The sequence below is a fragment of the Macrobrachium rosenbergii genome, chromosome 6 (genome assembly GCF_040412425.1).
Source record: "Macrobrachium rosenbergii isolate ZJJX-2024 chromosome 6, ASM4041242v1, whole genome shotgun sequence".
Taxonomy (NCBI): domain Eukaryota; kingdom Metazoa; phylum Arthropoda; class Malacostraca; order Decapoda; family Palaemonidae; genus Macrobrachium; species Macrobrachium rosenbergii.
In genome coordinates, this window is record NC_089746.1 from 42,263,177 (window position 1) to 42,289,652 (window position 26,476).

General features: G+C 39.1%; 1 protein-coding gene across 10 annotated transcripts in view; it reads left to right on the plus strand.

Annotated features, from left to right (window-relative positions):
- Nucleotides 1-552: 552 nt before the first annotated feature.
- LOC136839474 (protein vav-like) overlaps nt 553-26,476 on the plus strand; it is a 77,377-nt gene continuing 51,453 nt past the window's right edge. For 2 of the 10 annotated variants that reach the window (XM_067105558.1, XM_067105560.1), the window contains exons 1-5: nt 561-1,024; nt 13,059-13,175; nt 20,058-20,116; nt 20,752-20,823; nt 23,671-23,836. In XM_067105558.1, the coding sequence (XP_066961659.1) occupies nt 812-1,024; nt 13,059-13,175; nt 20,058-20,116; nt 20,752-20,823; nt 23,671-23,836 (627 nt within the window). In that variant the 5' untranslated portion in view covers nt 561-811. Of the gene's footprint in view, nt 1,025-9,593; nt 9,614-13,058; nt 13,176-20,057; nt 20,117-20,751; nt 20,824-23,670; nt 23,837-26,476 lie in introns of those variants that run through there. The other 8 variants (XM_067105556.1, XM_067105562.1, XM_067105565.1 and 5 more) reach the window with 8 other exon arrangements.

Genomic DNA, 26,476 nt, shown 5'->3' on the forward strand with positions numbered 1-26,476 from the left:
CACAAATACAAGAGATTCAAACGAGGCTCTTCTTTCACACCTACAGTTTTAGATGCAAAGACATCACCTGAGTTCTCTGTGCCTTTAAAATTCATCATTATCGGCGAATCTTCGTTTGCAGAGGATGCCTCTACAATGAGGCACTTCCTTTGCACCTTGGGTTTGCACAATGCATCGACGTATCAATGGTACGTAGTTCTATAGTAAAAGAATCTCGCTCCCAAATCTCATTCACAAAAACAGCAAGAGTGGAGCAAGTGGCCATTCTTGTAAAGGCCCCGAGAGGAGGAAAAGGGGTCCGAAGTGAATGGAATCTGCCAGGATGAGTTTATGAATACACGGGGAGAGAGAGGGAGGCCAAGGGGAGATAAACAAACACGCGCATGTGGCTACACTGCAGCGGCGACCGGACCCCGCCCCCCAGACAAAAACGTACCCCTAGGCCCCTTCTATATCGGAGGTTCTAGGGAGGGAGGGATGTCCCATGGGACCAAGGGAGGGGGTGAGGGAGGAGCTACGTTGCTGGTATCTCTCTCCCTCCCTCCCCCTCTCTCTCTCTCTCAGCGGTGACGGCGGCGGCGGCGATGCCTTCCTTCTTCTTCTTCTTCTCCATCATCATCATCATCATCATCGCCAACACCTCCACCACTACCACCACCACAACCACCCGAGGCAGCAGCAGCAACCCCATCACAGCGGAGGAGAGAGGAGGAGGCGAGGTTCAGCATTAGTGACTTTTCGGAGGTGGCTTGGTGAGGAAGGAGAAAGAGAGAGAGCGAGAGTGCTTGTCTTTCTCCTCGTCGTCCACACGATGGGGGTGGAGGAGTGTTGGCGAGAGTGTTGTGAGTGGCTTTCTAAAATCCGATTGATCCGCGACGACCACCTCCTGCGGTCGCCCAATGCCCAACTCATTGACCTCTGCAAGTTCCTCAGGGATGGGGTCATGATCTGCAAAATACTCCACATTTTAGACGAGGACTCCATAGACTTGCGGACCATCAACCAGCGCCCCCAGAATGCCCAGGTCAGTAGGATACGCCGTCGTGAGCTAGGATACGTATTCTGTGTCGCCCCCTCGGTCGAGGACGACCCTGGTGGGAATGCGTTGTAAGTTAGGATAGGCTATGTAATCCTTGAGGACGACTCTGGTAGGAATAAATAGGATCCCCAGAATGCCCAGTCAGTAGGATACGCCGACGTGAACAGTCCTATGTCCTCCAAGTCGAGGACGACTCTAGTAGGAATAGCCTACGTCGTAAGTTAGGATTTGTCGTCCTAGAGGACGACTTTGATAGGAGTAAACTAGTTCCCCCCCGGGTGTCCCATCAGTAGGATACGCTGTCGTGAGCTAGGATACGTCATTTATGTCCCCCTTGGTCGATGACTCTGGTAAAATATGTCGTAAGTTAGGATATGGCCTTCTTGAGGGCTACTCTGGTGGGAATGAACCAGTTCCCCAGAATGCCCAGGTCAGTAGGATACGACGTCGTGAGCTATGCCCTCCAAGGATGTGCCCCCCTTGGACGAGGACGATCATAGTAGGAATAAACTGGTGTCCCCAGATCTATAGGATGTGTAGTCGTTAGCTAGGATTTGCCATTTTTGGTCGAGGACGACTCCTGTAGGATAACCTAGGAAACCCTATTGTTGTTTCATTAATAGAGACAGGATTCGGCGAGGTCAGTGGGATATGTCGTCGTGAACCATCCTATGCCAAGTAGGGTTAAGGGCAACTCTTGTAGGGGTATTTCTAAGCAAAAACTGCGCATGGACTGTTACCTATTAACCTCACATCTATCCAACATGGTTGGAGACCCTTTGGGAACGCGCAGTTTTGGAAACGATGGCAGAAAGACCGGACCACCATGTTGTCATGGAATGGTTCTGCGCATGCGCAAGTCATCAGAGAGCCATATGTTTAAGAAAGGATTGGCTAAGGAAACCTATTATAAAAAGAACTATACTAACCAAACCTAGCAGGCTGCGTTACTTAGTTGGGGTGCTCTGTCCCCGTACCTCGCTGTGAAGGAAACTCCTCATTTTACCAAAAGCTCCCCATAACACTGCGCATGCACGATAGCATTCCAGGATGGCCAGCGTACAACTTCTGAGGTTAATTACGGGTTAATTACAGTTGACCGACAAAAAATAATGGTAAATTCTTAATAAGCAATCAAAATACTATAGGAAAAAGCATTTCCAAAGTAATACCCAATGTGGAGCTCTTGCTTAGTTCTACTCTTGTAGGAATAAACTAGCTCCCAAGAATACCCAGGTCAGTAGGATATGCCATCGTGAGCTATGTCATCCTAGGATGTGCCCCACTTGATCAAGGTCGACTCCAGTAGGAATAAACCCGCACCCCTAGAATGCCCAGGTCAGTAAGATACATTGCCATGTGCTGTCTTAGGATGTGCTCCCGTGGACAGTGATGAGTCTGGTAGAGTAAACTAACGCCCCTAGAATGCTTAGGTCAGATGTAATTAGGAATGCCTTCCTTGATTAAGGTTGACTTGTAGGAATAGGCTAACTAGCACTTGAGTGCCCAGGTCAGTAGGATATGTCATCATAAGCTAGGATATGTCCTCATGGGGGACAATTCCTGTAGGATAACTATAGGATACCCAGTCATCGTTTCGTTCATAGACAGGGTTCGGCTAGGTTAGTAGAATAAGTCATCATAAGCTAGGATATGTCTGCTATGTTCCCCTCTGTCAAGCACGACTCCTGTAGAATAATCATAGGATACCCATTCCTTTCATTCATAGAGACAGGATTCAGCCAGGTCAGTAGGATACGTTGCCGTAAGCTAGGATATTCCCCCCCTCAGTCGAGGACAACTCTTGTAGCATAACTGAGGAACCCTGGTTGTTGTTTTGCTAATAGAGACAAGATTTGGCTAATTTTCACATCATGGCATATGACCATTTGCTGGGCTAGGCTAGGCTAGGCTGTGCCGCAAGCTAGCCTAACCTAAGGTATTGTGTAGTAGTAGCATAGGTTAGGCAGTCTAAGTACCACAGCCTGGGTTAGTTTATGCTAGGTGAGGTTCAGAGCCTGTCTTAAAGTAACTCACTGAAAAACATAACGTAAAAATATTTCAAAGGTATATACAGAAAACTATTGTAGCCAAAGAGCAAATTGAAGCAAGTTAGCTTACAGGCATCTTAGGTTCTTCCTGTAGTTTTTAGAAATGCAAATTAGGTTAGGCATAGTTTAAGTAGTCTGCAGGCTAGGTCCTCCAGCTGAATCATAGATATACCCAATTGCAAACTGTTAGTTTTGTATGATAGAATGAGGATTTATTATTGGATCATATGCTGCATAAGATGAGACACCATGTTAGGCCAGGATGTATCTCTGTTAATATCATTGCATATTGTATTGGCCAGGAAGTATACTGTGCCCTAGCTTGTACCTGTTGTAAGAAATATTGTAGATCTGAAGGTCTGGTAGGTAGGCTAGAGCATCCTGGGTTAGGTCAGGATATAGGCCCTATTCATGTAATTACCATTGTTATTTAAGTTGTGCTCGCTTTGAGCTACTCCTTTCAACTCCTGTTTTTGGGCTGACTTTAGATAGTTTAGTGCCTTCTGTGCTGCTGTAGGCTAGGCCTTGTCAGAGATCAGCTGAAGCCTTCCATAGATTTCCTCACAATTGCAGGCTAGGCTGTTGTGTTTGCTGTGGATTTTTATGAACTACATATTCTCCTATGATTTTGAGACATTTTGGCCATACACCAGTGCAATAATGGGACATTTTACTTTAACCAGTTGGCCACATATAATTTATCCATGATTTTGTGCATGGTTATTTCATAGACGTGATAACAAATAATGTGCCATCGTATTTAACTGTAGATTATTGTGGTATTCTTGTACAAAGCACCCATAATCACCTGTGTTTTTATATTATCATTTCTTCTTATGGAGTGGATTTTAACATACAGTAGACCCCCAGTACTCCGGGGAGGTTAGGGATCACAACCGGCCGTGAATAGGTGAAATTCGTGAATACTTGAGACCCCCTCTAAAAATGCTTGTAACTGCCTATTTTAATAGTTCAGACACCACATATACCTTAAACTATCATCCTAAAATACTGTAATATAATTTCAGTCATCTTACAACATTACCCTTAAAAATATATGGCTTACAACTACACGTGAACACTCCTACAAGTATTAGTCTTACCAAGGTGAAAACTAGTCAAGTTACCCCTATATTCAGTCATGCACATTTTCATTCATACAGTATTCAAGCCATATCGTTTTTTTTAACAACAGTAGATAGGGATAACATTGGTACATTCTTAAGTACAGGGAACAGTTAAGCACTGTACCTAATTATTTAAAAATGCATTAAAAATATATAGAAAATAATGATTTTAAGATTACGTAAATCATAAGGGTACTCACCAGTGATAAATGTTGATTGAAATGATGATGATTTAGCTGTGCAGTTCGATGAATGATGAAGATATGACTGCACAGTAAAACAGAGGAGTTACATTTCCTATGGGGTGCCTCTTCCCACCAATTGTACTTCTTCAGGGGCTTCGGGAGGCTTTGGAGGGTCCTTCTTTATGAGCTCAAGAAACATGGTAATAGACAGCTGCTGTTGCTGCTGCTTCATGCTGATGAGGAGCTTATTATAGGCCCCAAAATCCCATCAAGGGCATTTGAAAACTTTATGGAGAGTTCCATATAAGGATCCCATGCCCCAGTCATCTCCTGCAGCTTCCTGGCTGCCCTCCTTGTTCCTGTACCCAGAACCTGTCATGTCTTCTTCGCTGGCAGACTTCGTCAGTTCTTCCAAATCCTGGCCCAGCAGAGGGTCAGAGTGGGCATCAGTGAGGGTGCCGACTTCATCCTCAGTGAAATCATTGAAGCCTTCTCCACCAAGCGTCCTTACCCCGGCCACAACTTCTTCCAATATGCATTAAGGGTCTCCTTCTTCATACCCTTCAACAATCGGCTGATGACACTCAGACGTGGCAGTCATGAATTTACGCCAATACATACTTGTTCAGCGTAAATTCACTGTCAGTGTCCATTGCCTTCACAAAGTGCTCAAGGGAATTCTGGGTATAGAGTGCCTTGAAGGTACAGATCACGCCCTGGTCTGTAAGCTGGAGGAGAGAGGTGGTGTTGGCAGGGAGGAACTTGAGCTGGACTTCCTCGTAATGAAGGTCCAGAGGGTGGCCACCAGCATTATCCATAATCAGCAACACCTTGAACTACATGCACAAGTCATTGAGGTAATCCTTAACTTGAGGGATGAAGCTCTGAATGAACCAGTTAGACATAAGGACTTTCGTGATCCAGACATTGGCATTGTGCATCCAAAACACAGGCAGCAAGTTCTTGTTATTTTTTAGGGCCTTGGGGTTTGCAGCCTTGTAAATGAGGCCTGGTTTCAGCATAAAGCCAGCAGCATTGCCGCGCATGATGAGGGTAACCCTATCCTTCTGTGCCTTAACCCAGGGGCTCTGACTTCGTCTTTCATGAGGTATGTCCGCGAAGACATTTTTTTTCCAGAACAAGCCAGTCTTGTCTATGTTGAACACGTGTTCTGGACAGTAGCCCTTATCCCTGATGATATTCTTGAAGGTCTCTGGATATTTCGCAGCCGCTTCTGTGTCTGCCAGTACCTTTTCCCCATGCAGAGAAACAGACTTTAGGTGGAACCACTTCTGGAAACAGTGGAACCACCCCTTGCTGGTCTGAAAACCTTCAGGAGCTGACGGTCCTGCTTCGTCCTCTTCTTCTTTGATGGGGTCATCAAAGCCTGAGAAGTCTGCTTCCTGTACGTTGCCGCCTTCCATAACAGTCAGAAACTGCTGGTAGAGCTTTCGAGACTCCATCCTCACTGTGCTCTTATCACGCACAGTGGAAACCGTCTTCTCACTACTGCAGAGGCTAACATCCACGGTCTTTCTTATCTCCACCTCTTTCTTCTTGATGTACTGCACAGTACAGTACTCTAATTCATGCCATAATAATGGGCTACTGCGGCGTAACTTTTCCCTTCCTTCAACATTTTCAGAAGTGCTACCTTCTGGAGCATCATGACCTTCTTCTGGCTCTTAGGCTCTTTGCCAGATACACAGTGAAACACTCTAACAGCAGAGGTCTACGTGGTGAACTGGCAGAGATGCGGGCTTCCGCAGCACATCTCCATGAGACAAAGCCCTGGCGGGTTGTACAGCTGATCAGCACCAAGGAAAATGAATGGCACTCCTGGATTGGCATGCAAACACCAGCCAGTAGCATGTCAAGTAGCACTGCGCCTAGGTATTTCAGCTTCCCAAGCTGCATTTTCTTTCCTAGGATCTTTGTGTCTGGAATTTGGGCATCATTTGGCAAATGTTTTTTTTTAATACATTTTATTGATATTTTGTTGTATGCATTAACATTAATATTTGAAAATTAGTAAATAATTTTTTTATCATGAAAAGTGTATTTAGTCACGAACATAAGATGAAAATAATAGTGAATATTTTAGATACATATGCTCTACAAAAAATCTGCAAATAGGCGAGTTTTCCCCGAATTACTTGGAGTCATGTTCCACAGAAAAATTCATGAATAGTGAATCTGCGAATCCTGAACTGTGAATAATTGGGGGTCAACTGTATTTTCTATGCCACTAGCATCAGAAATGCATGTTTACCCTACAAGGGTACTGTTTTTGTGCAGAAATTATGATTAATTTTTCTTCTTGTGTGTTGCCATACATGTTAGAGAATTGTAAGTGGTCTTTTAAGTGGCCTTTTTGTAATTATGACGTAACCCATGGCAAAGTTACGATGATCCAGACTCCCTACCTCCTACCCTCTGTGATCTGGTAGAACTCAGCACCTTATTTTAGGTCAGGTTAAGGAAGGGCAAGTTGGAGAATAACACATTAAGTTGACTGTTGTTGTCACAAGAAGCATTTATAAAAATTGCTTGCAACATGGAACCATTTGATTTTTATGTTGACATTCAGTTCTTATCAAATATTTGTCATTCTGAAAAAGTTACAAAGGTGTTGCCCACATTAAATTACTTTTGACTTGATGCTAAATATGGTGCTAGTCATAATTGTGCATAGTTGGCTACAATATTTTGGTAACTTCATTTGCCACAAAGATAAATATATATATATATATATATATATATATATATATATATATATATATATATATATATATATATATATATATATATATATATATATATATATATATATATATATATATGGAAAATTGTTCAAATTGATGAAATTAGAAATGAAAATACAGTATTGACATGAGTAATTATGGCCATCAGGTAAAAGTTTACCAGTTAACAGTAGTAAAGCACTTGGTAAAGAGTTTAGATATTAACAATGTAAAGCACAAGTTAATTATTATCTGCTTTAACATGAACTTTTGGATACTGTACTTATAAGCTCTACATCTAATGACAGTCTGGTAAAAAGGCAGATGCAAAAATGGTGGTTTCTATGATACTATTTATTGAATAATTTAAAACTTAAAAACTATTCAGTAATTTTCTTGCAAGTTGTTGAAATGTCCATTGAATGTAATTTAATGGTCAGACTTGACAACAAGATGAATGAGTTTAGATTGTAACTCAGAGTAGTATTCATACTTTTTATTTTTTCTTGGGTAAAACTGTAGTTTTTTCATTTTCATAACCTTTTTCTGTAGCATTGATGGAAAGGCCAGTTGCCATTTTTGCCTTGTTTGCTTAGTGAAGTAAGTGATACACACATTCTCTAGAGGGATTTCCCCACTTACCCATGTGTACCATCACATTTTATGTCCATAGGAGGGATGTGTTGAATTGCTTATTGAACTATGCTTTCATAATTATGGATTCAGCTAACACTAAGGATCCATCTATGTCCTTTAACAGTTAAACAATAGCCAACATCTTCAGACTGCACATGTCTGCTAAGTCCAACTCTGAATGGCAAGGTTTTGTTAACCACGTTCCTGATGTAATTCACCAGTGGTATTTTAATGAAATATAAGTCGTCTTAAAAGAATCCCATACAGGATCCAGCCAAAAGCACTTCTTCAACCAGTAAGAAACTAGTGCATTATCTCTACCAGACCCTGTGTGTCATCAGCTGTGATTGGTACCATAAAAAGGAATGACTTCCGCCTGCTGTCTCCATCTTAGGTTTTTTTTTTTTTTTTTTTTTTTTTTTTTTTTTAAATAAAGGAATCTCCTTTCAGCTGTTAAGGAATATTGTTGATGACCCCTCTAGTGTCTCTTTTTTCATGTAGGCTACACTACCTTGCCAGTTTGTCAGTATCTTATTAGAGGGAACCTCTCTCAAAGTTAGGTTTTAGCATGTTATTATGGTTTAATGAGACCTAATGCTTAGGATGTTCCTAATGATTTTATTTAGCGAGGACAGTCACCGAGCTTTGGGGATTTTCTGTAGAAGTGAATTGCATCTTGGAATGGAGCTTGATGCATTTGGCCATTACTGTGGATGTTACAAACAGGCAGCATCCAAGCCACATTGATAATGTCACTTAGCCGTCTACTGTTTCTTTCTTGCAGGTATTATATAGAGATGAGAGCAAGGTGAATATTGTAACTTTTCACCTCAGGGTTTTTGGGTGCACATTCTTCATGAACATTTTTCAAGCCTACCAAAGATAATACTGCATTTGCAAAGGTTAATTTCCATTGACCAGGAATGTATGAGCTTTTAGGGTTGGTCTTGAAATGAAAAGCGGACAGCTGGAATTTGCTATCCACTTTCTCACTGTCTTGTATTAAGAGTTGTTTCTCACAAGTGTCTACAACTTTTTGTCAGATGTTTGTCAGCTGTAGGATTTTATGATTACTTATAATTCCTGAGTCACACAATTGTGTACGCTTTCATTTTACTGAATATTTAAGACCCACTTCCTTAAATACTGTGCATTAACAAGTGGGAACGCACCCATGCTGGCCTGTACTGCAGTACAGTATTTGGTGATGGAAAATAGTTTCACATAATGAGACACAACAATACGGCCTAGGTTTCAAGTAAGTTTTCGTAATGCAACTAAAGTTTAGCTGCTGCAGTTGCCTTTTATCTTAGTTTTGACTGTTCTGTCCAAAATTCCTCCCTATTAATTGACTGCCACTCCTTTCCAGTTTTTAGCAACAGAAGTGATGTCGCTTTCTGGTGTGCAGAGTGAGCTAAGTCATTTAGCCTATATGAAGCAGCCAGTTTGGCACTTTAATGAGAATTCTCTAATTGGCTGAGCAATTTAGATCAGGGAAGAAAAGCATTTTATTAAAAAATGGTTTTCTTTTAAACAAGTGTTTTTACAAAGCCTAAAATGTTAGGTCTGTGGTATCTTGTTACATTGTTAATGTTAATACAGGTTTTTGAAGGTTAAGAATTTGGAAACCATGACTTTTCTGCTTTTGTTTTAACAAGTCCCATTACAACATAAGCATATAATTTTATTGCATACCTATATGATTCACAAGAATAAGTTTCTCTTCTATTCTGTTTTTCTACTTCTGAGCAGCCTCCAGAGCTAGCGTGTATCAGACTAATAACAGCCATAATTGGAGTATGTTAAAACTCGGTAGCAGAGGGAATTAAAGGTAAATTCTAAATTGACAACAAAGAACTGATATATATTGGCTTCACCTTCCCACAGTCTCCCTTATATTCTGCATTGACTGTAATGAACACATCTTTACAATAGTCAGCAGAGAATTGTACCCTCCTCTTTTTTCAATTTTTATTTATTTATTTTTTTAATGTATTCCCTTGGTTTTTGTTTAGTCCTTGTGTGCTCTCACATCCATTTTTTTAAAATCCAGTCTGCTCTGTAGTTTATTTTGTAATGTAGAGACTTGCCCCCTTTTTTACTTACTGATGCTTAAATGTTTTTCCCTTTTGTTTATAATTTTTTCTCATGCTTTTATCCTTTTTTCTGTAAACATAGTTTGCTTACTGCTGATTTTTTGGATTCTGTATTAATATTATTATTGAAAAAATTGTTTTCTAAACTTGCAGAGCTTGTTCAGAGGATATAAACATAATTCATATGTGAAAATTGTATAAAAGTTTAGTTAAAGAAGTTGAACAGTTAGCTAGGTGGAAGGAGACCATACTGAATAGATGACAAGTAAATTAGTAAATAATGCAGCTGTTGTTCAAAGGCTGCTGATAAGAATCTTGAATACTGTCAGCGTTGATTGCTGTACTTCCTTTGAGATGGATTATGAAAACACATGGTAATGATGACAGCTTAGGAAGTCAACCAGAAAGACAAAACTGTTGTACTGCACTTGTTTAACAACACTTCCTTATGTACCATTCTTTTCAAGGTAAAATTTGCTCATATCAGTGAATGAATGTCATTGAGTGTTACTTTGTTTTTCAGTTGCAGCAATTATACAAAGTTTCATCAAATAGTTGAAATTCAGAAAGAAATTTGTTTACAGATTTAGCACTTGTTAGGGACAGTGTGCTGTTTGTCATTCACAGTAACATTTCATTTTGACTTTCAGTTGATGTTTCTTCTGCCTTAATAGAAACTAAATCTCAAAACAAAAAATATCTTGTTTAGAAAAGTTTGTAGTTGAATATTTAATTTCAGCTGACAAGCAACAAACAACATATGGTACAGTATATGTAAAGCTGATGCCTTTACATTACATTACAGAGAAGTTTGCAAAATGGCCAGACATTCTGCTTTGATTGAAAAACTCTTCAAATGGCTATGATCAGTTTTAGAAATTGTTGTGATGCCCATTCTATTCCTAGTAACAATCTTTAAGTCTATAACATTTTCTAATGGTGACTGATAGTAAAAGTGGCATTTTTATAAAACTGACTTCCATATTATTACACTGCTAAAACCACTTACCTAAGTGCTAGACACTGTTCGGATTAAAATGAAGCTCACTGGGTTTAGAAGTTTATGGCTAGAATTTTAGATATGTTTGACTGTGAGAAAGTTGCAGTAATGCAGTAAATTATAAAGCAAATCAGGAAAATGAATGACTGTACTATTAGTTACATTATTTATACATTATGAACATTGATGATCATAAATGATGATCATAATTTTAAAGGTATACTCGAGAAGTTACATTGGAACGATGTGCACATTGTCTTAACTAATACTGTATTAACCTTTGCTGATTTCTTCATTCATGTTTTTAATCTTTATACTGTAGTATATGACTCTGTTGCTGTTTGCTACTTATTTCTCTTTGTACTGTATGGACGATTTATTCTTTGGAATCTTCCCTAGCAATCTAGTAACCTTTATATGAGTATGTGCTTATCATGAATAGTAATTTCCTTTTAAATAAAACTAGGTATATTTTATTTTTTTTTACCGCAGGTGAATTTGGAAAATATTGAAAACTTGTTATGAGGCACAGTAAAACATTCAGTATGTCTTTTGAGTTTGTTTATATACAGGTGAAAAAACTTGCGAATTACTTGTAAGAGATTAGTACTATAAATATTTTTTTTTATGTCTGTGATGCATTTTTAGCTCTTACACAGTTACAGCATGATGTTTACATTGTATGATTGCTGTTGTTCACTTTGTTTTGACAGTTTACTGACTCCATTCTTTTTTTAGTTGTTGGTAATCCATTTTAATTTTGGCAGTGATTTTTTGTCTAACATATTTTGATGTTTTATACTGTTTGCTTCGTTTTCTATTGGTTTGAGTAATTGTTGGCCATTGCATATATATATTTATGTCAAGAACAAAAATGTAATACATACTTAGGTGAAATGTTTATCCCCCTGTCATGTTATCTCTCTGCGTGTAGTTAGCTTTTATGTGATTTTTTCTCCCTGTATCAGTTGAAGAGTAGAGAAAGCAGAGCAGTAAAACTTGATATGCATGAATATATTGGGATCATTGTCACAAATCTTATGAATAAAAGTTTTGAAATTTTCTTCTTTTCTTCTTCTTTTCTTTTTTTTTTTTTTTTTTTTCTTCAGATTTTTACTTTATGGGGTTAGATATCCACTGACTTTTCTGTTTTCTGCCCTGTATCCTTTCCATCTGAAATTGCATCTTAACTAAAATTATCTGTGTCTTTACCTTACCAAGATGATTGTTCTCCTTATCTCATTTTGGCAGTCTCTTTCACAGCATTTAAACGCTTGCAGAAGTTACTTTGTTTTCCCCCATTTCAAGAGAACTTGTATTTTTTCAAGTTACTAATGTTCTGAAAGGGTTAATGCTGACATTTTGCTTAGAATGGAACACTTTTGATGGTGCCAGAGGTTCTGTGCAACATTCCTTGACCCCCATCCTCACTCTTTCAGCCTTTTGCTTTGCTCATTAGTTCCCCTTATTGTTTTCTCACCAAGGATTCCAACTTCTTTAATTTTACCATTCTTCAGTTTTCAGCTACATGTACTGTATGATTTCAGAACCTAGTCTTTTGGGGCAGGAGACAGGAAATGGCTCAGCAGTCTTGGTAAACTAATTATCTTAGCAAAATGAAATCTGCCAGTACTGATTGTTTTTTTGTTCTTGTTGTTTTATGCCCAACTTCCAAAATTGCAAAGTACATTTTTCTCCTTGTCAACATTTCCACCACCTGTGTACACTTTTCTTCCATTGTTCCAGCATTAGCTGTGTTCATTTTCACAGAATCTCCTTTACACTATGTAATTCAAGGCTGTTATGTAGCCTACAGGACATTTCATTTTAAGGGTAGAGCTTTGTTTGTAAATATTCACCAGAGGAAACTAAAGAGTGCTTGTTGCATTTATCAGCAGTCTTATATCACAAACATGCTTATCAGGGTAGACTGTCATACGTGAATTTCAGAAAGAAAAAAAAATCTCTGCCATCCATGTTGTAGCATTTTATAAAGATTTTACCAAGTAGGTTTTTATGTAGTTGGGTTTTCCAAGATGAATTGATTATGATAAATAATTTAGTCACATGTTCACTTTCCCACTTAGCAGAAATTAAGACCATTTCACGTGCAGTTCTTGAATTAAGAACAAAAAAAAAAATTTTCTTTTTACTTATGGATTGCTGTTTTTGTTTTTCAGTTCTTGTGTATGAAGAACATTGGAATATTTCTACAGACATGTACAAGAAAGTTTGACCTTAATAAAGAGGACTTGTTTGAACCTCCAATGCTCTTTGAGCTGTCAGATATAGGAAAGGTGAGTCCATTACAGTATTACATTTTGAAGTGCTTTGATACCTATTCTCAAGTTTGTAAGTCTCTTACCTAATTTTACTTTATTCTTTATTGCAGTTATAACTGTTATAAGCAGGATTATTGCTTGAACAGGAAATACTGTTTGCTTATTAAGTAGTGGTTTAACATCCCTGCAAAGAACAGACTCTTGCTGTTATCTGTAAGATTGTTGCTTTAACAAGAATTGCAGTCATTTATTAAGTAATGGTTTATCATTCTCGCAAAGAAGAAATTCTTAATGTATTTAAGAATGGGGACAGCAGGTCTTCGTTACCCATGTGGTAACTATCATATAGTTTACCTGTTATACCTGCCATTTGTCATAAAAGATGTAAATAATGTCCATGTTGTGTTCCTGAGAACAGGATGTAATTCAAATGGGTGCATGTCTCAGAACTGTATATATACATTTATATGATATATCATTCATATCAGTTTATAAGTACTGTAGTTTGATTTAGATAATGTTTTTACATATGTAACTTACCCACTAATTACCTAGCTAAGAGTTTCTACAAAACGGTAGTTAGAATTCTGAATTCCACGGTAGCAATTCTTTTGTTTTGTGTAGGAGACTATGCCCCGCCCACTTTCAAGGTAAGACAGAGGAACAACATCGCCAACATGACAATTTGTTTTTGCTGCTTGTAGAGTCAGCACCTGGTGTTGTTATAGCAGCTTAGAATTTTGGATTCGTTATTTTCTTCCTTGGTGAAGTATTTGCGTAGCCTTTTCTGCATTTTTTCTTGATATTGGCTTTTCTGGAATTGTCTTTTCATGATTTTGCCTTTTCAGTTAGTTAGATATGTCTAACACTAGTAGGTCTAGTTTCCGGTATTGCAGTAAAGGCTGCAATATCCAGATAACAAAATTGAGTTACGATTCTCACACTTTGTGTTCCAGTTGTAGAGGACAAGTTTGCTTGATTAATTTGACTTGTGATGAGTGCAGGGATTTTGGAGAGCAGAAATGGAAAACTTTAACTTCACATTTAGCTAAGTTAGAAAGAGATCAGAAGAGGAAAGCAGCCGCTAAGTTTGCTCGATTAATTTGACTTGTGATGAGTGCAGGGATTGGGGGGAGCAGAAATGGAAAACTTTAACTTCACATTTAGCTAAGTTAGAAAGAGATCAGAAGAGGAAAGCAGCCGCTAAAGCTACTGGGAAATTAGCTAGCCAGGCTTTGACTCCTAAATCTGATATGGCTGACATGTCTGTTAATTCTCCAACTGTTAACCCTTCCCCACCTGCATCAATTAATTCTCCTAAACCACCTTGAGAATAAATTTGAGCAGCAATTAAATCTGGTAGTGAGTACAGTGGCCTAGTTAGGAGCTTCAGTGCTTGTCCTGATGGACAAGTTTGAAAAAAGTGCTAAGGTGAAGTGTCAGTGGAGGCGGCAGCTGCTCGTCCTGCTGATTCTCCTAGGTGTCTGTCCCTGCCATACTCCCCACTACCTGGGAGGAGGCTTACCAGTAGCCTAAGGGAGGTTAGTGGGGTCTGCCCATGGGCAGTTGTCCCCTCAGTCCAACCTGTTGCATCCCAGATTGCAACTAGAGACAGCCACTGGAAAGGCGTCTCGGAAGTGCATTGGCTTTCGTCAAGCTCTGAGGAGTCCTCGTCTCGTAAGAGCCACTTTTGTCGCTTCCCCGTTGAATATTGCCTGCTTAAGAGACGTTTCTCAGGTAAAGATCAGTCCCCAAATCTTCCTTGTAAAAGGGTGATGGAGCCTTCCTTCAGTCATCAGCCCTCATGTAGGAAGTGGGACATCCGGAGTACTTCTCTCGTCAGCGCTAGGAGCAAGGATTTAGCTCTGCACCTTTCGAGTGGGCAGCTCCAGCTTTGCATAAATGTCCTGTTCCTTCTGAGTGTCCTGTATAGGGGAACATATTGATGAGCGCCATGAAGCAGCCAGGCGTCCTGTAGCAGCCAGGCACCCTGATGCAGCTAAGCGCCCTTAAGCAGCCAAGCGCCCTGCAGCAGCCAGGTGCCCTGAGGCTACCAGATGCCCTATTTCGTCGGAGTGCCCCAAAGCTTCCGAGCTTCCTCTAGCGCTTGAGCCCCCTTAAGACTCCAAGTGCCCTGTATCTTCTGATAACCCTTCTCCTGCGTTGGACCCAGCTCTTGCGCCTTTGGAATGTCAGTTGGATAATATCCTTCAATTTTTACAGAAACTTGCAGTGCAGGCAGCTCCTGAATTAGACCTGGTTTTGTCTATGATCTCTTCTGAAGATGGGGAAGGGGATCAGGACTTGTCTTCTACGCCATATGCGGCATTCCTCAAGTTCCTTCTGCAGCAGTTCCCTTATTTTTTTACACCAGCTGCTCCTTCCTCACCAGTTTTGTCTCTCTTGATGAGTAATCAGCCTGTAGATTCGACAAGACTTCCCAAGATGGTTCTCTCTTCTTCATCAAAGAAAGCTCTACGCCAGGTAGAGAACTGGCTTTCCGAGAAGAGAGATCAGGCGAAGGCGTTTTTAGCATTCCACCCTCTTGTCTTGCACATATGCGGTACTTGTCTTATGCGACGGGAAAACCTCCTTCCCTGGGAGTGGCTGCCTCCTCCCAGGGGGACTTCTCTGCGCTCATCGACACGGGATGTAGGTTGGCTCTCGCTTCGGCCAAGATCATCTTTTCCACCCAGGAGATAGACCATCTTTTGAAGAGTTTGTTCAAGTTCCTTCAAGGTGTTGAGTGTTCTCAACTGGTGTGTGGGAGCAGTTACCAAGAAGCTTCAAGATCCAGCTTTTTTGTGTGATGAATCTTCAGACCTGTTTAATTTCCTCTCCTGCACAGATAAAGCTGTTAGAGATGGCTCACAGGAATTAGCTGCCCTTTATGCCATGGGCGTTCTCAAGAAGCGTGAACTTTGGGTCTTTTTCACATCGAAGGGCGTTATGGCCCCACAGAAATCATTCTCCTTTTTTCCCCTCTGGACAAGGAACATTTGTTCCCACAATCCACCGTAAGCAAGATTGCATCGAGCCTGCATAAGAAATCGACTCAAGATTTACTGACCCAGTCAACGAAATGCCAGAGGGACTGGTCTGCTTTCTCAGCTAAACCCTCATCTCCTCTTCACCCAAAGCCTTTTCATGGAGGGAATCAGAGACCCCGCTCCAGGTTCCAAGGATTAGTTAGATTTGTGCCCTGTGCAATCAAGAAATCTTCTTCCAAGTCAGCCTCTCGCAAGTGAGCATTCAGTCCTCCATGCTCTGGTGAGGGCCAGGCTTTGTCTCTTCTGGGAGAGATGGAGCAAAGAGGAGCGGATCAGTGGGTTGTGAAAGTTTTAAAGGAGGGATACTCCATCCCCTTCAGGGAGAATCCACCATTGACCAACACTCCCAGTGTATTGACGGCTTACTCCATAGGATCAGGGAGATATTCGGCCCTGTCAAAGGAAATGTCCTCTCTTCTGAGCAAGGAAGCCATAGAAGTCATAAAGAAGGTAGACTCGAAGGGTTTTTTACAATCGCCTTCTAGTATGCCCAAGGCTTTAGGGGGTTTGAACCAGTGCTCAAGGTAAGTGCGTTGAACGTCTTCTTAGAGAAAACAAAATTCAACATGACATCCATTCGGTTCTTACTTCCATCTGGCAGGGAGATTGGATGATCTCCCAAGACATGCAAGACCTTATTTCCATATTCTGATTCACCTGGACTCAAGGAAATACCTCCAATTCATTTTCGAGGACCAGATCTATCAGTTTCGAGCACAAGTTTTCACTCGAGTGTTGGCTCCTTTGGCGGGTTGGCTACATCTAGCGGGAGTGAGTATCGCACTATATTTAGATGATTGGCTTATTCATTTGACCATGGAGAAACTTTGCATGGAGGACTTGCAGAAGACTTCCTTTAACCCAGGAATTGGGACTGTTAATGAATTTCAAGAAATCTCAAATGAACCCCACTCAGAAAATTCTTTATTTGGGAGTTCTGATAGACTCTCTGAGTTTTCCGGCTTCTCCATCACTCAAGAGATTAGAAGACTGCCTGAGAAAGGTAAACCTCTTCCTCTTTCTTCCCTCTTGCTCTGCCACCCAGTGGATGAGTCTCTTAGGGACGATGGCTTCTCTGGAGCAATTTGTAAGACTGGGGAGACTACACATGAGACCACTCCAATTCTATTTAAGAGCTTGCTGGGATTGGAAGGTGCATCAGGACCACCACTTCTTTCCGATAGCCCCGGAGATAAAGGAGGATCTACCGCAGAAAGACTTTCGGAAGGGAAATCTCTCTTTTCCGGTGAGCCCCGACCTAGACTTCTTTTCCAACACGTCGGAGCTAGGTTGGGGAGTGCTCCTCGGGAATCTGGAAGTCTCCGGGAGGTGGTCCTGTAAGGAGAAAAGACTTCATATGAATGTAAGAGAGTTAAAGGTAATACATCTGGGTCTGCAACACTTCGCAATGCAGGTTCACAAGACTATAGCGATACATGCGGACAATGCCACAGCCCTAGCATATATCAAACATCAAGGGGGGACCACTCTTTTTCGCTCTGCGAAGTAGTGAGAGACCTGCTGTGCTGGGCGGATTGGAATCAGACTCAGTTAGTCACCCGGTTCATACAGGGCAAGTGCAATGTCCTGGTAGACGAGTTGAGCCGCCACAAACAAATTCTGATCACAGAATGGACAACAGATCTTCACATGTGTTCCAGCCTTTGGAATTTATGGGGTCAACCAACCATAGATCTATTCGCAACTTCCTGGAATCACTGCCTTCCTCTGTTCTGCTCCCCCCTTTTCCGGACCCTCTAGCTTGGGCGACAGATTCAATGATCCTGGATTGGTCCAACCTGGATCTTTACGCTTTCCCTCCGTTCGGAATGATTCAAGAAGTGGTAAGGAAGTTTCGCTCACACCACAATGTAAGGATGACTCTCTTGGCTCCCTTCTGGCCACAGAAGGAGTGGTTCCCGGACCTGATTGATCTCCTCATAGATTTTCCAAGGGTCCTTCCCAAGATTCCAAGTCTTCTCAGACAACCCCAAGTCAGGAAGCTTCATCAAGGTCTATCTTCTCTGGCCCTGACAGGATTTCAACTGCACAAATTCATGAGAGCGAAAGCATTTTCTAGATAGACATCGCGAAATATAGACGCAACTCCTCCAATAATTTCTACCAGGCCAAGTGGGCACTTTTTAGAAGTTGTCGTAGAAGAAACTCTGAAACATCTGTCGCTCAGGTAGCAGATTTCCGTCTCTATTTGAGACCATTTAAGGGGTTATCTGTTTCAACAATTAAGGGTTACAGAGCGATGCTGAGCTCTGTTTTTCGCCATAGAGGTCTAGACATCTCGAATAATCAAGACTTGTCCGACCTGGTTAAATCCTTCAATATCTCTAATTCTAAGAAAAAGGAGGCCTTCTCTTGGAATCTTGATGTAGTTCTGAGGTGGCTTTCTGACCCTCATTTTGTACCTATCCATTCTTCCTCTCTAACTGATCTGACTCAGAAAACACTCTTTCTAGTTGCCTTAGCAACAGCTAAGAGAGTAGGTGAGCTTCAGGCAATAGACAAAAGATCAGTATTTCAGAAGGGAATGCAGTTTGCTCCTTTTTGCTAGGATTCTTAGCAAAAAATTACAACCCATCACATTCCTGGCCCCTTTCTTTTGCTATCAAAAGCTTAATGGATATTCTAGGCATGGAAGAGGAGGAGAGAGAGCTGTGCCCAGTACATGCCCTCAGATACTACAGTATTTACATTGGACGGAGAAGATTAGGGTCAGTTTGGTAATCTTTGGTGATCAGTGAAGATTCCCTCCGGACCCCTGTCTTAGAATGCAATTTCTTTTTTCTTGAGAGATCTCATGATTGAGGCACACTCGCAGTTAGCGGAGACTGACTTATCGCTATTGAAAGTTAAAGCTCATGATGTAAGAGCAGTTCTGTGATCTTTGAGGCAACTTACTGGAAATGTAAGTCAGTGTCCGCGATGCACTATCACTATTTGTGGGACATCGAGACGGTTTATGATAAATGCAGTACCCTGGGACCTGTGTCCTTAGCTGGCGTAGTGATAGGTGAGGAAATGTAGGAAGTGTCCCTTCCTTTCCTTTTCTCTTCGCCTTGAACATGGTGTTGAGTTCTTGGGGAGCCTGGGAGGGTAGTAAGTACCTGGAGTGCCCACCAGTTCTAGTGTTGGGTAGTGGTCTTGTTTTTTATCTTTTAATCATTTATATTTTTTAAATTATGGTGTAGGTGACTTTGTTTTGTGGTGTATTATTTTTTGTGGTACTGTACCCAGGGCAGGGGCAATTATGTATGATTTGTCAGCCTTCGGTGTACACCTTCGTCGCAAAGCTTGGTTTTATACTTCGTCAGCCTTCGGAGTACTCCTTTGCTGCGAAGTGTCCCACCACGCCACTACAGGTTGAGATGAGCGCCAACCAGAGGCAGTAGCTACCTGCAGCAGCTCTCTCACCAAGTAAGGAACAACAATAATCTCATTATCAGTCACATAAGCTTTTGTCCATGATTCCCCTCCACGTTTTAGTGTGGAAGCAGCTAAGTAATTACTGGGTAAGTTACAAATATAAAAATGACATTTTTATGATAAAATTAAGTTTTATATATACTTGCCCAGTAATTACGGATGGAGCCCACCCTCTTCCCCGCACATGGACTCTTTGATTGCATAAACAAATTGTTGTGGTGGTGATGTTGTTACTCTGTCTTGCCCCGAAAGTGGGTGGGGCATAGTCACCTACACAAAACAAAAGAATCGCTACCGCGGAATTCAGAATTCTAACTGCCGTTCGAGTAGAAACTCTTAGTTAAGTAGTTACTGGGTAAGTATATATAAAACTTTATCATAAAAATGTCATTTTTATCTTTTTCAGGTACTCCATACTCTATCAAGGCTAAGTAAATCTGCAAAGGCACAGCGACTTGAAGTAGAGTAAGTGAAATTTCATATTCTTCAAACTCTTTTATTCTTTATTTGAAGCCCTTTAGAGCCACCTCAAACTGTATTCATTTCATGTTGTACAATCAGTATATTTGTTCTGAAATGTGTTGGAGCTCTGCCTCTGTAGGAGTAAAGGAAATTGTGATACTTGACAGAGCAGCCAAAATTTAATGAAACAGCTAGATTCTATCAAACATAGAACTGATACAGTCTTCAATTTAGAATTAATGCAATCTTCATTTCAAATTGAAGATATTGCCACAGTGATTCTAGTTTGTGCTTGTAGGTAACTATCCAGTTTGATTATTAGGACAACGGAATTTGAATTGTATATCCTTTTTATCCAAATTATCTGTCAGTTTTTGTAATTGTTAATGTGTTGGTGTGGATTACACTTAACCTTTGTGTATCAAATTTGTAGCAAGTTCTCATAAATAATATAAATTACTGAAGAATTTCCTAAACAGCTGGGACTGCAATCTTGAAAAGCCATGAAAATAGACAAATTTCTTTAAATATACAATTAGTTTATCATTATATATGCTATACTGTAATGTATTTATAAAAGACCCTGCATTTGTCTTCTCATGGTATACACTATATGCTTTTTATTTTCTCAATTCCAGAGGCTTTCCAGCAGAGCAAGATGGCAGAGATGATGATGACATCTATTCAGAACTACCAAGAGATATTATGAAGTGAGTATTGCATCTTGGAGGAAATATTCATTGTGTTCTTATTTATTTGAAAATTATGCCTTTTTATTTTGTGTTTGCAGGAACCATACTACTCCAGAATTTTGTTTTCAATTTGATATTTTTTGTGTGTGTGCAGGAACCATACTGATAATCCTCCAAAACTTTATTCTTAGTTGGAGAGTCATTTTTCCAATTTATGTTGTGGTGTTTACTGTGGACAATATATTTTCTATGAAGTATTAAATAGGAGTTTGTATTTTGTCATGTTTCCCGTAGATTTAGGATTTTTTGTTATAAATTCTCTTATAATTATATATACTTAAATGCTTGGTTTTAGTTACTGAATGATACATAAGACCTCCCATACTTGGAATTGGTCCTTGTATTACATGTCAAAATCACCTATGGCTTTCATGTGAGCAACTGTTGGGACTAAATGTTCCCGTTTCTGGCAGTAGGTCTGAGACAGAGTTCCTCATTTCAGCCCTTTAGATTGATATGCATCTCTGCATCTTGGATAGAGTTAAAGGATGAGTGCTTGGCAAAGGAGACTTGTTACATCTCTAGTGTGGAGCCCAAGGTCTCTCCCATCACAAATCACCACTTTGATGTTAAAAGTCATTTTGCACTCACTTCTTGTCCATCTTGGACTGCGTATGCTGCATAAGTAAAAAATAAAATTCTAATCGTGATTTAAAAGTTGAGTTGCTTTAGTTCAGTATTTTTCTGCAGCCTTGCAACCCCCAACTGTTTTGCTTTCTGACCATGACATTTTATCCATATACTTTGTTCCCTTCCCACTTAGTTGTCTGACTTATTCAACTTACGTTGTCAATTTTCAGTTCTTCTTCAAGAACAAATTTTTTAGGCAAGAAGGTAGAGTTTCAACTTTTTTTTTTTTTACTGTATAATTTCTTAAAATGACCACTCGGCCTTCAAAACAATACCTTTATGTTTTAGGCTTTTGAATTTTTTAATGAATCGTTGGTTGTAAATTCTAACGTAGAATTGTCATATGTCTAGTTTAGGTTTAGCTGTCCATTGTGGGAAGAGTGTTGTGCAATTTTAATTAAAGATGTTATAAAATTAGATTTCAAGTATTTCAGAATTTTTTCTCAAGGATTTAATCATCATGAGGTATATTGCATGCCTTTAGTTTATATTTTTTTAAATGGGATATATTATCCTACTTGTATCTTTTATGAACAGTAATGATGTATTTAATATTGGTGAGTCTTTTCTTGTTTCACAACAAACCCCATGATTTACTTTAGCTCTCACTCTTGTCGCCATGAATCTGATATGCAACATTCTCATTTCAAAAGATCTTCATCTGCTGGCTGGATGGATGTTACCACATATGCACCCTTATGGACCCTAAGTTTCAGATATTTAATAACCTCACTTTTTGATGTACGTACATTGTGACCGTAAGCTCTGATTGTGGTCATAGCTGAGTTTTTTTTTTATTATTACAGTAAATACTTTCATCATGCAACTATTAATTTCTTCATTATTATATTCTGCTATTTCACTCATGCTTTTCCTGGAGAGTAATTTGTAAGATATCAACTTTTTCTGGTGTAGACTCTGTCTCCGACTGATGGAGTTTATACCTGCTTACTTTGTCATCTTGGATTTTATGAATTCTGGCCCATTATAAGTTAACAGTTAACCAGTGTTAGACTCATTAGTGCTGCCCCATTCTTTGCTAATATTCGTTTGTTGCTCAGTGGGAACTATAGTGCCTGTTGAAATGTGATGGCAGGAACCAACTCATTAAAAGTCATACAGAACTAGAGATTGGAATCTTTTAGTTTGGAGATGCCTATGCAGCAGTATGAACAAGAGACTGTTACCTACACTAACACTGAATCTAGCAGAATTTAATCTTCTCCCTGCTTCAATTTGAAATGGTCATAGTCATTCAGTATCTTGATCTGTTTAGTCCTCCACTCTTTTTGGGATGTCATCCTTCAAGGCAAGGATAGTCAGATACTTTTTGCCTCAACCTGATAGTAGCACAGTTCTGTATAGTGCATCATTTTATTTCTTCAAGATCTGTATTATCTTGTGTTTACAAACTCATAATGTAATGTCTGTTGCAGAGTTTCAATCTCTCTTTTATAACTCCTTGTTCACTTTGGAGCTTTGGTTTCCTCACTAATGTCAATCTCATGAGCCTGAAATTAAATCATTGGCTCCAGTCAGGTGTTCTATGGGTTTTATAAAGCATCTTGTTCCTCTTGCTTCAATTATAATTTTATCCAGTGTAAATGGTGGATTTACTATGATACAAATGTATTTTTTAAAACAAAATCAATTTAAACCCTTTTACATCAAATGTCCTACCTCCTGACCCATTGATTGCTCACAGCTATAACCAAGACTACATGAACACTGGAACCCAGGATCCCCTGGGGCTTGTGTCCTGTGATGGCCACCCAGCCACAAGATGATCTTTTGATTAAGAAATGATATGTCCAGGATTTGGGAAGTCAGTGACTATGGGTTATTGTAAATGAAGGGTGGGCGTGCACTTTAAAAATTACTATTTTTAAAACTTGTTTGTATATTTTTTATGAAAGTTATACTTCCACAGTCCTTGTTTTCTTATTGTGTTCCCTTTGGTTTAGCAGTTTTTTATTATTTGATGACCGTATTCTTGTCATTTTAGTCAGATTTTCCTATCTCAGTGTATGTATATTACCAGTAAGTTTACAGTATATGTTACTAAAATAAAAAACTGTTGTATGTCTTTGTTGGTAGTGGAATGGTATGTACTTTATATATGCAATAATATGGTTTCTGTTCGTGGAGGACATTACAATTTGTTTCATAAAACAGTCACAATGTGGAGACTTCAAATGCATCGCCCATGGCTTCTAATGAAAATGACGTAGTCCGATATGGAAGTGATCACACGGCTTTGGGTTTTCCTCTTCGTAGGAGGCATAATTCTGAGGAGGCTGTTTATGAATCTCTCTGTTATGTGACACTCAAACCCAAGGAGGTACATTTTATTGTATGATGGGGAATGTATGCTAATTCGTTTTACTTTTTTGTGTTGCTTTTCATGTATTTGTTTTTTATGTTGGGCGTGAGTGTATGTGTTTACTGTTTTCATGTGGGTGTTTTGACTGCATGCATGGCTAAACACGCTTTGATTTTGTAGAATCTTGTTTTTAGTACATGTGTATCTTGGAATGGTAATATTTTGTTTAAAATTCCAGTCTATTGTATTAAGAATGTATTGACGACGTTATTTGCTTTTCTTCGTTTTATGTGTTGTCTGGTCATTTTATAGTGGAAAGCATAATTGTTACTGTACATGGAAGTTACTGATAATTCTTTAGTCATTTTATTTATGTGGTACAAGAGAACTTTGTGTGTTGGTAGTAAAGTATGGTATTTTGTTGGACTTCAAAGATTTTCCCTGTTACTGATAATTCCTTAGTCATTTTATTTACGTGGTGCAAAGAGAACTTTGTGTGTTGGTAGTAAAGTATGGTATTTTGTTGGACTTCAAAGATTTTCCCTTTGTGTTGATAAAAGAATATAGATTTTTTCATGATTCAGCTAGGAGACTAGATGGACAAAAATTTGTGTAACATATATACAAAAAGTGTTTGTCATATATGATATTCTTTATATCAGAATGCCAGGCTACTATGTAAAATAAATTGTATGATTCATGTGCTCTCAGTATCAGGAAACCCATGGAAACTTTTTCTGGTTGGTTTGGTAGTTTTAACTTTTTTGGGGAGTGATTAGAAAATTACCTACGTGTTCCTTAAACATCCTACAGTTAAAATTACATGAAGTGCAGTAAATTTTGTATCCTTTATTTTTATATTATGTACATAGTAACTTATTACTGTCATTTCATACCAAATTAGTCACAAAAAATACTTCTCCAACTCTGTCTTGCCTAGCTTTGATGGCTTAGGCTGTGCAACCTCTCGACTTAGCTTAGACCAGCCTAGATTCGCTAGGCATGGCTAAGAGAAAATTGGTTAAAAGCAGCATTACCTACTGTACTGTGATTTTGTGTGTATTCACAATACAGGAAAATTTCAGTTATTGTTCTAAATGAAATACCTGGGGTTTCTTAACCCTTTAACGCCGACTGGACGTATTGTACGTCAACTTAAATTGTCTGTCGGGTGCCAAGTGGACGTACGGTACGTCGACTACAAAAAGTTTTTTTAAATATTCACGGAAAAATACTTGTAGGCCTAGTTTGCGAAAAATTTTAAATCACGCGCCTTGAGGGATGCTGGGAGTTCACGGATCACGCTGTTGTTTTGTTTACAAGCGTGATCCAGCTGCACATGCATGAATTTCTTTCTTCTCCCACTAGAAAGCATCAGCGACGCATCTCAGAAATTCTTTCGTCACTTTGTCATAATTTTTGCACAGTTTTATATTAGCTGTTACATAAAGTTTTATATATGAAAATGTGTGCAATTTCATGTAGAACACAACAAAAAAAACCATAGTTGTAGCTTTTATAAGTTTTGAAATATTTTCATATAAATCACGATAAGTGGCAAAATTTCAACGTTTGGTCAACTTTAACTCGACCGAAATGGTTGAAAAACGCAATTGTAAGCTAAAACTTATATTCTAGTAATATTCAGTCATTTATCTTCATTTTGCAACAAAGTGGAAGTCTCTAGCACAATATTTCGATTTATGGTGAATTTTTGAAAAAAACTTTTTCCTTATGTCCGAATGGTAACTCGGCTGAAAATCTCAGAAATTCTTTCGATACTTTGTCGTAATTTTTGCACCGTTTTATATTAGCCTTTACATAAAGTTTTATATATGAAAATTGTGCAATTTCATGTAAAATACAACAAAAAGCAACCCATGGTTGTAGCTTTTATCAGGTTTGAAATATTTTCATATAAATCACAATAAGTGCCAAAATTTCAACCTTCGGTCAACTTTGACTCGACCGACATGGTAGAAAAACGCAATTGTAAGCTAAAACTCTTACATTCTAGTAATATTCAATCATTTACCTTCATTTTGCAACAAATTGGAAGTCTCTAGCACAATATTTCAGTTTATGGTGAATTTTTGAAAAAAACTTTTCCCTTACGTCCGTGTGGTAACTCGGCCGAAAATCTCAGAATTTCTTTGGTCACCTTGTCGTAATTTTCGCACCGTTTTATATTAGGCCTTACATAAAGTGTTATGCTTGAAAATTTGCGCAATATCATGTAGAATACAACAAAAAATAACTCAGGGTTGTAACTTTTATCAGTTTTGAAATATTTTCATATAAATCACGATAAATAGAAAAAATTCAACCTTCGGTCAACTTTAACTCGACCAAAATGGTCGAAAAATGCAATTGTAAGCTAAAACACTTACAGTCTAGTAATGTTCAATCAATTACCTTCATTTTGCAACAAACGGGAAGTCTCTAGCACAATCTTTCGATTTATGGTGAATTTTAGAAAAAAAACTTTTTACGTCCGCGCATTACAAATTTGTGCATCATTTTGTGATAATATTTTCTCTGTGTTGCTTTAATCATTTTACAATTTATTATATACCAAAATCATCGCAATTTAGTGTACAATACAACGAAAAAAAATAACTCATTAGCTTTAACAGTTTTGCTCACAGCACGATTTGT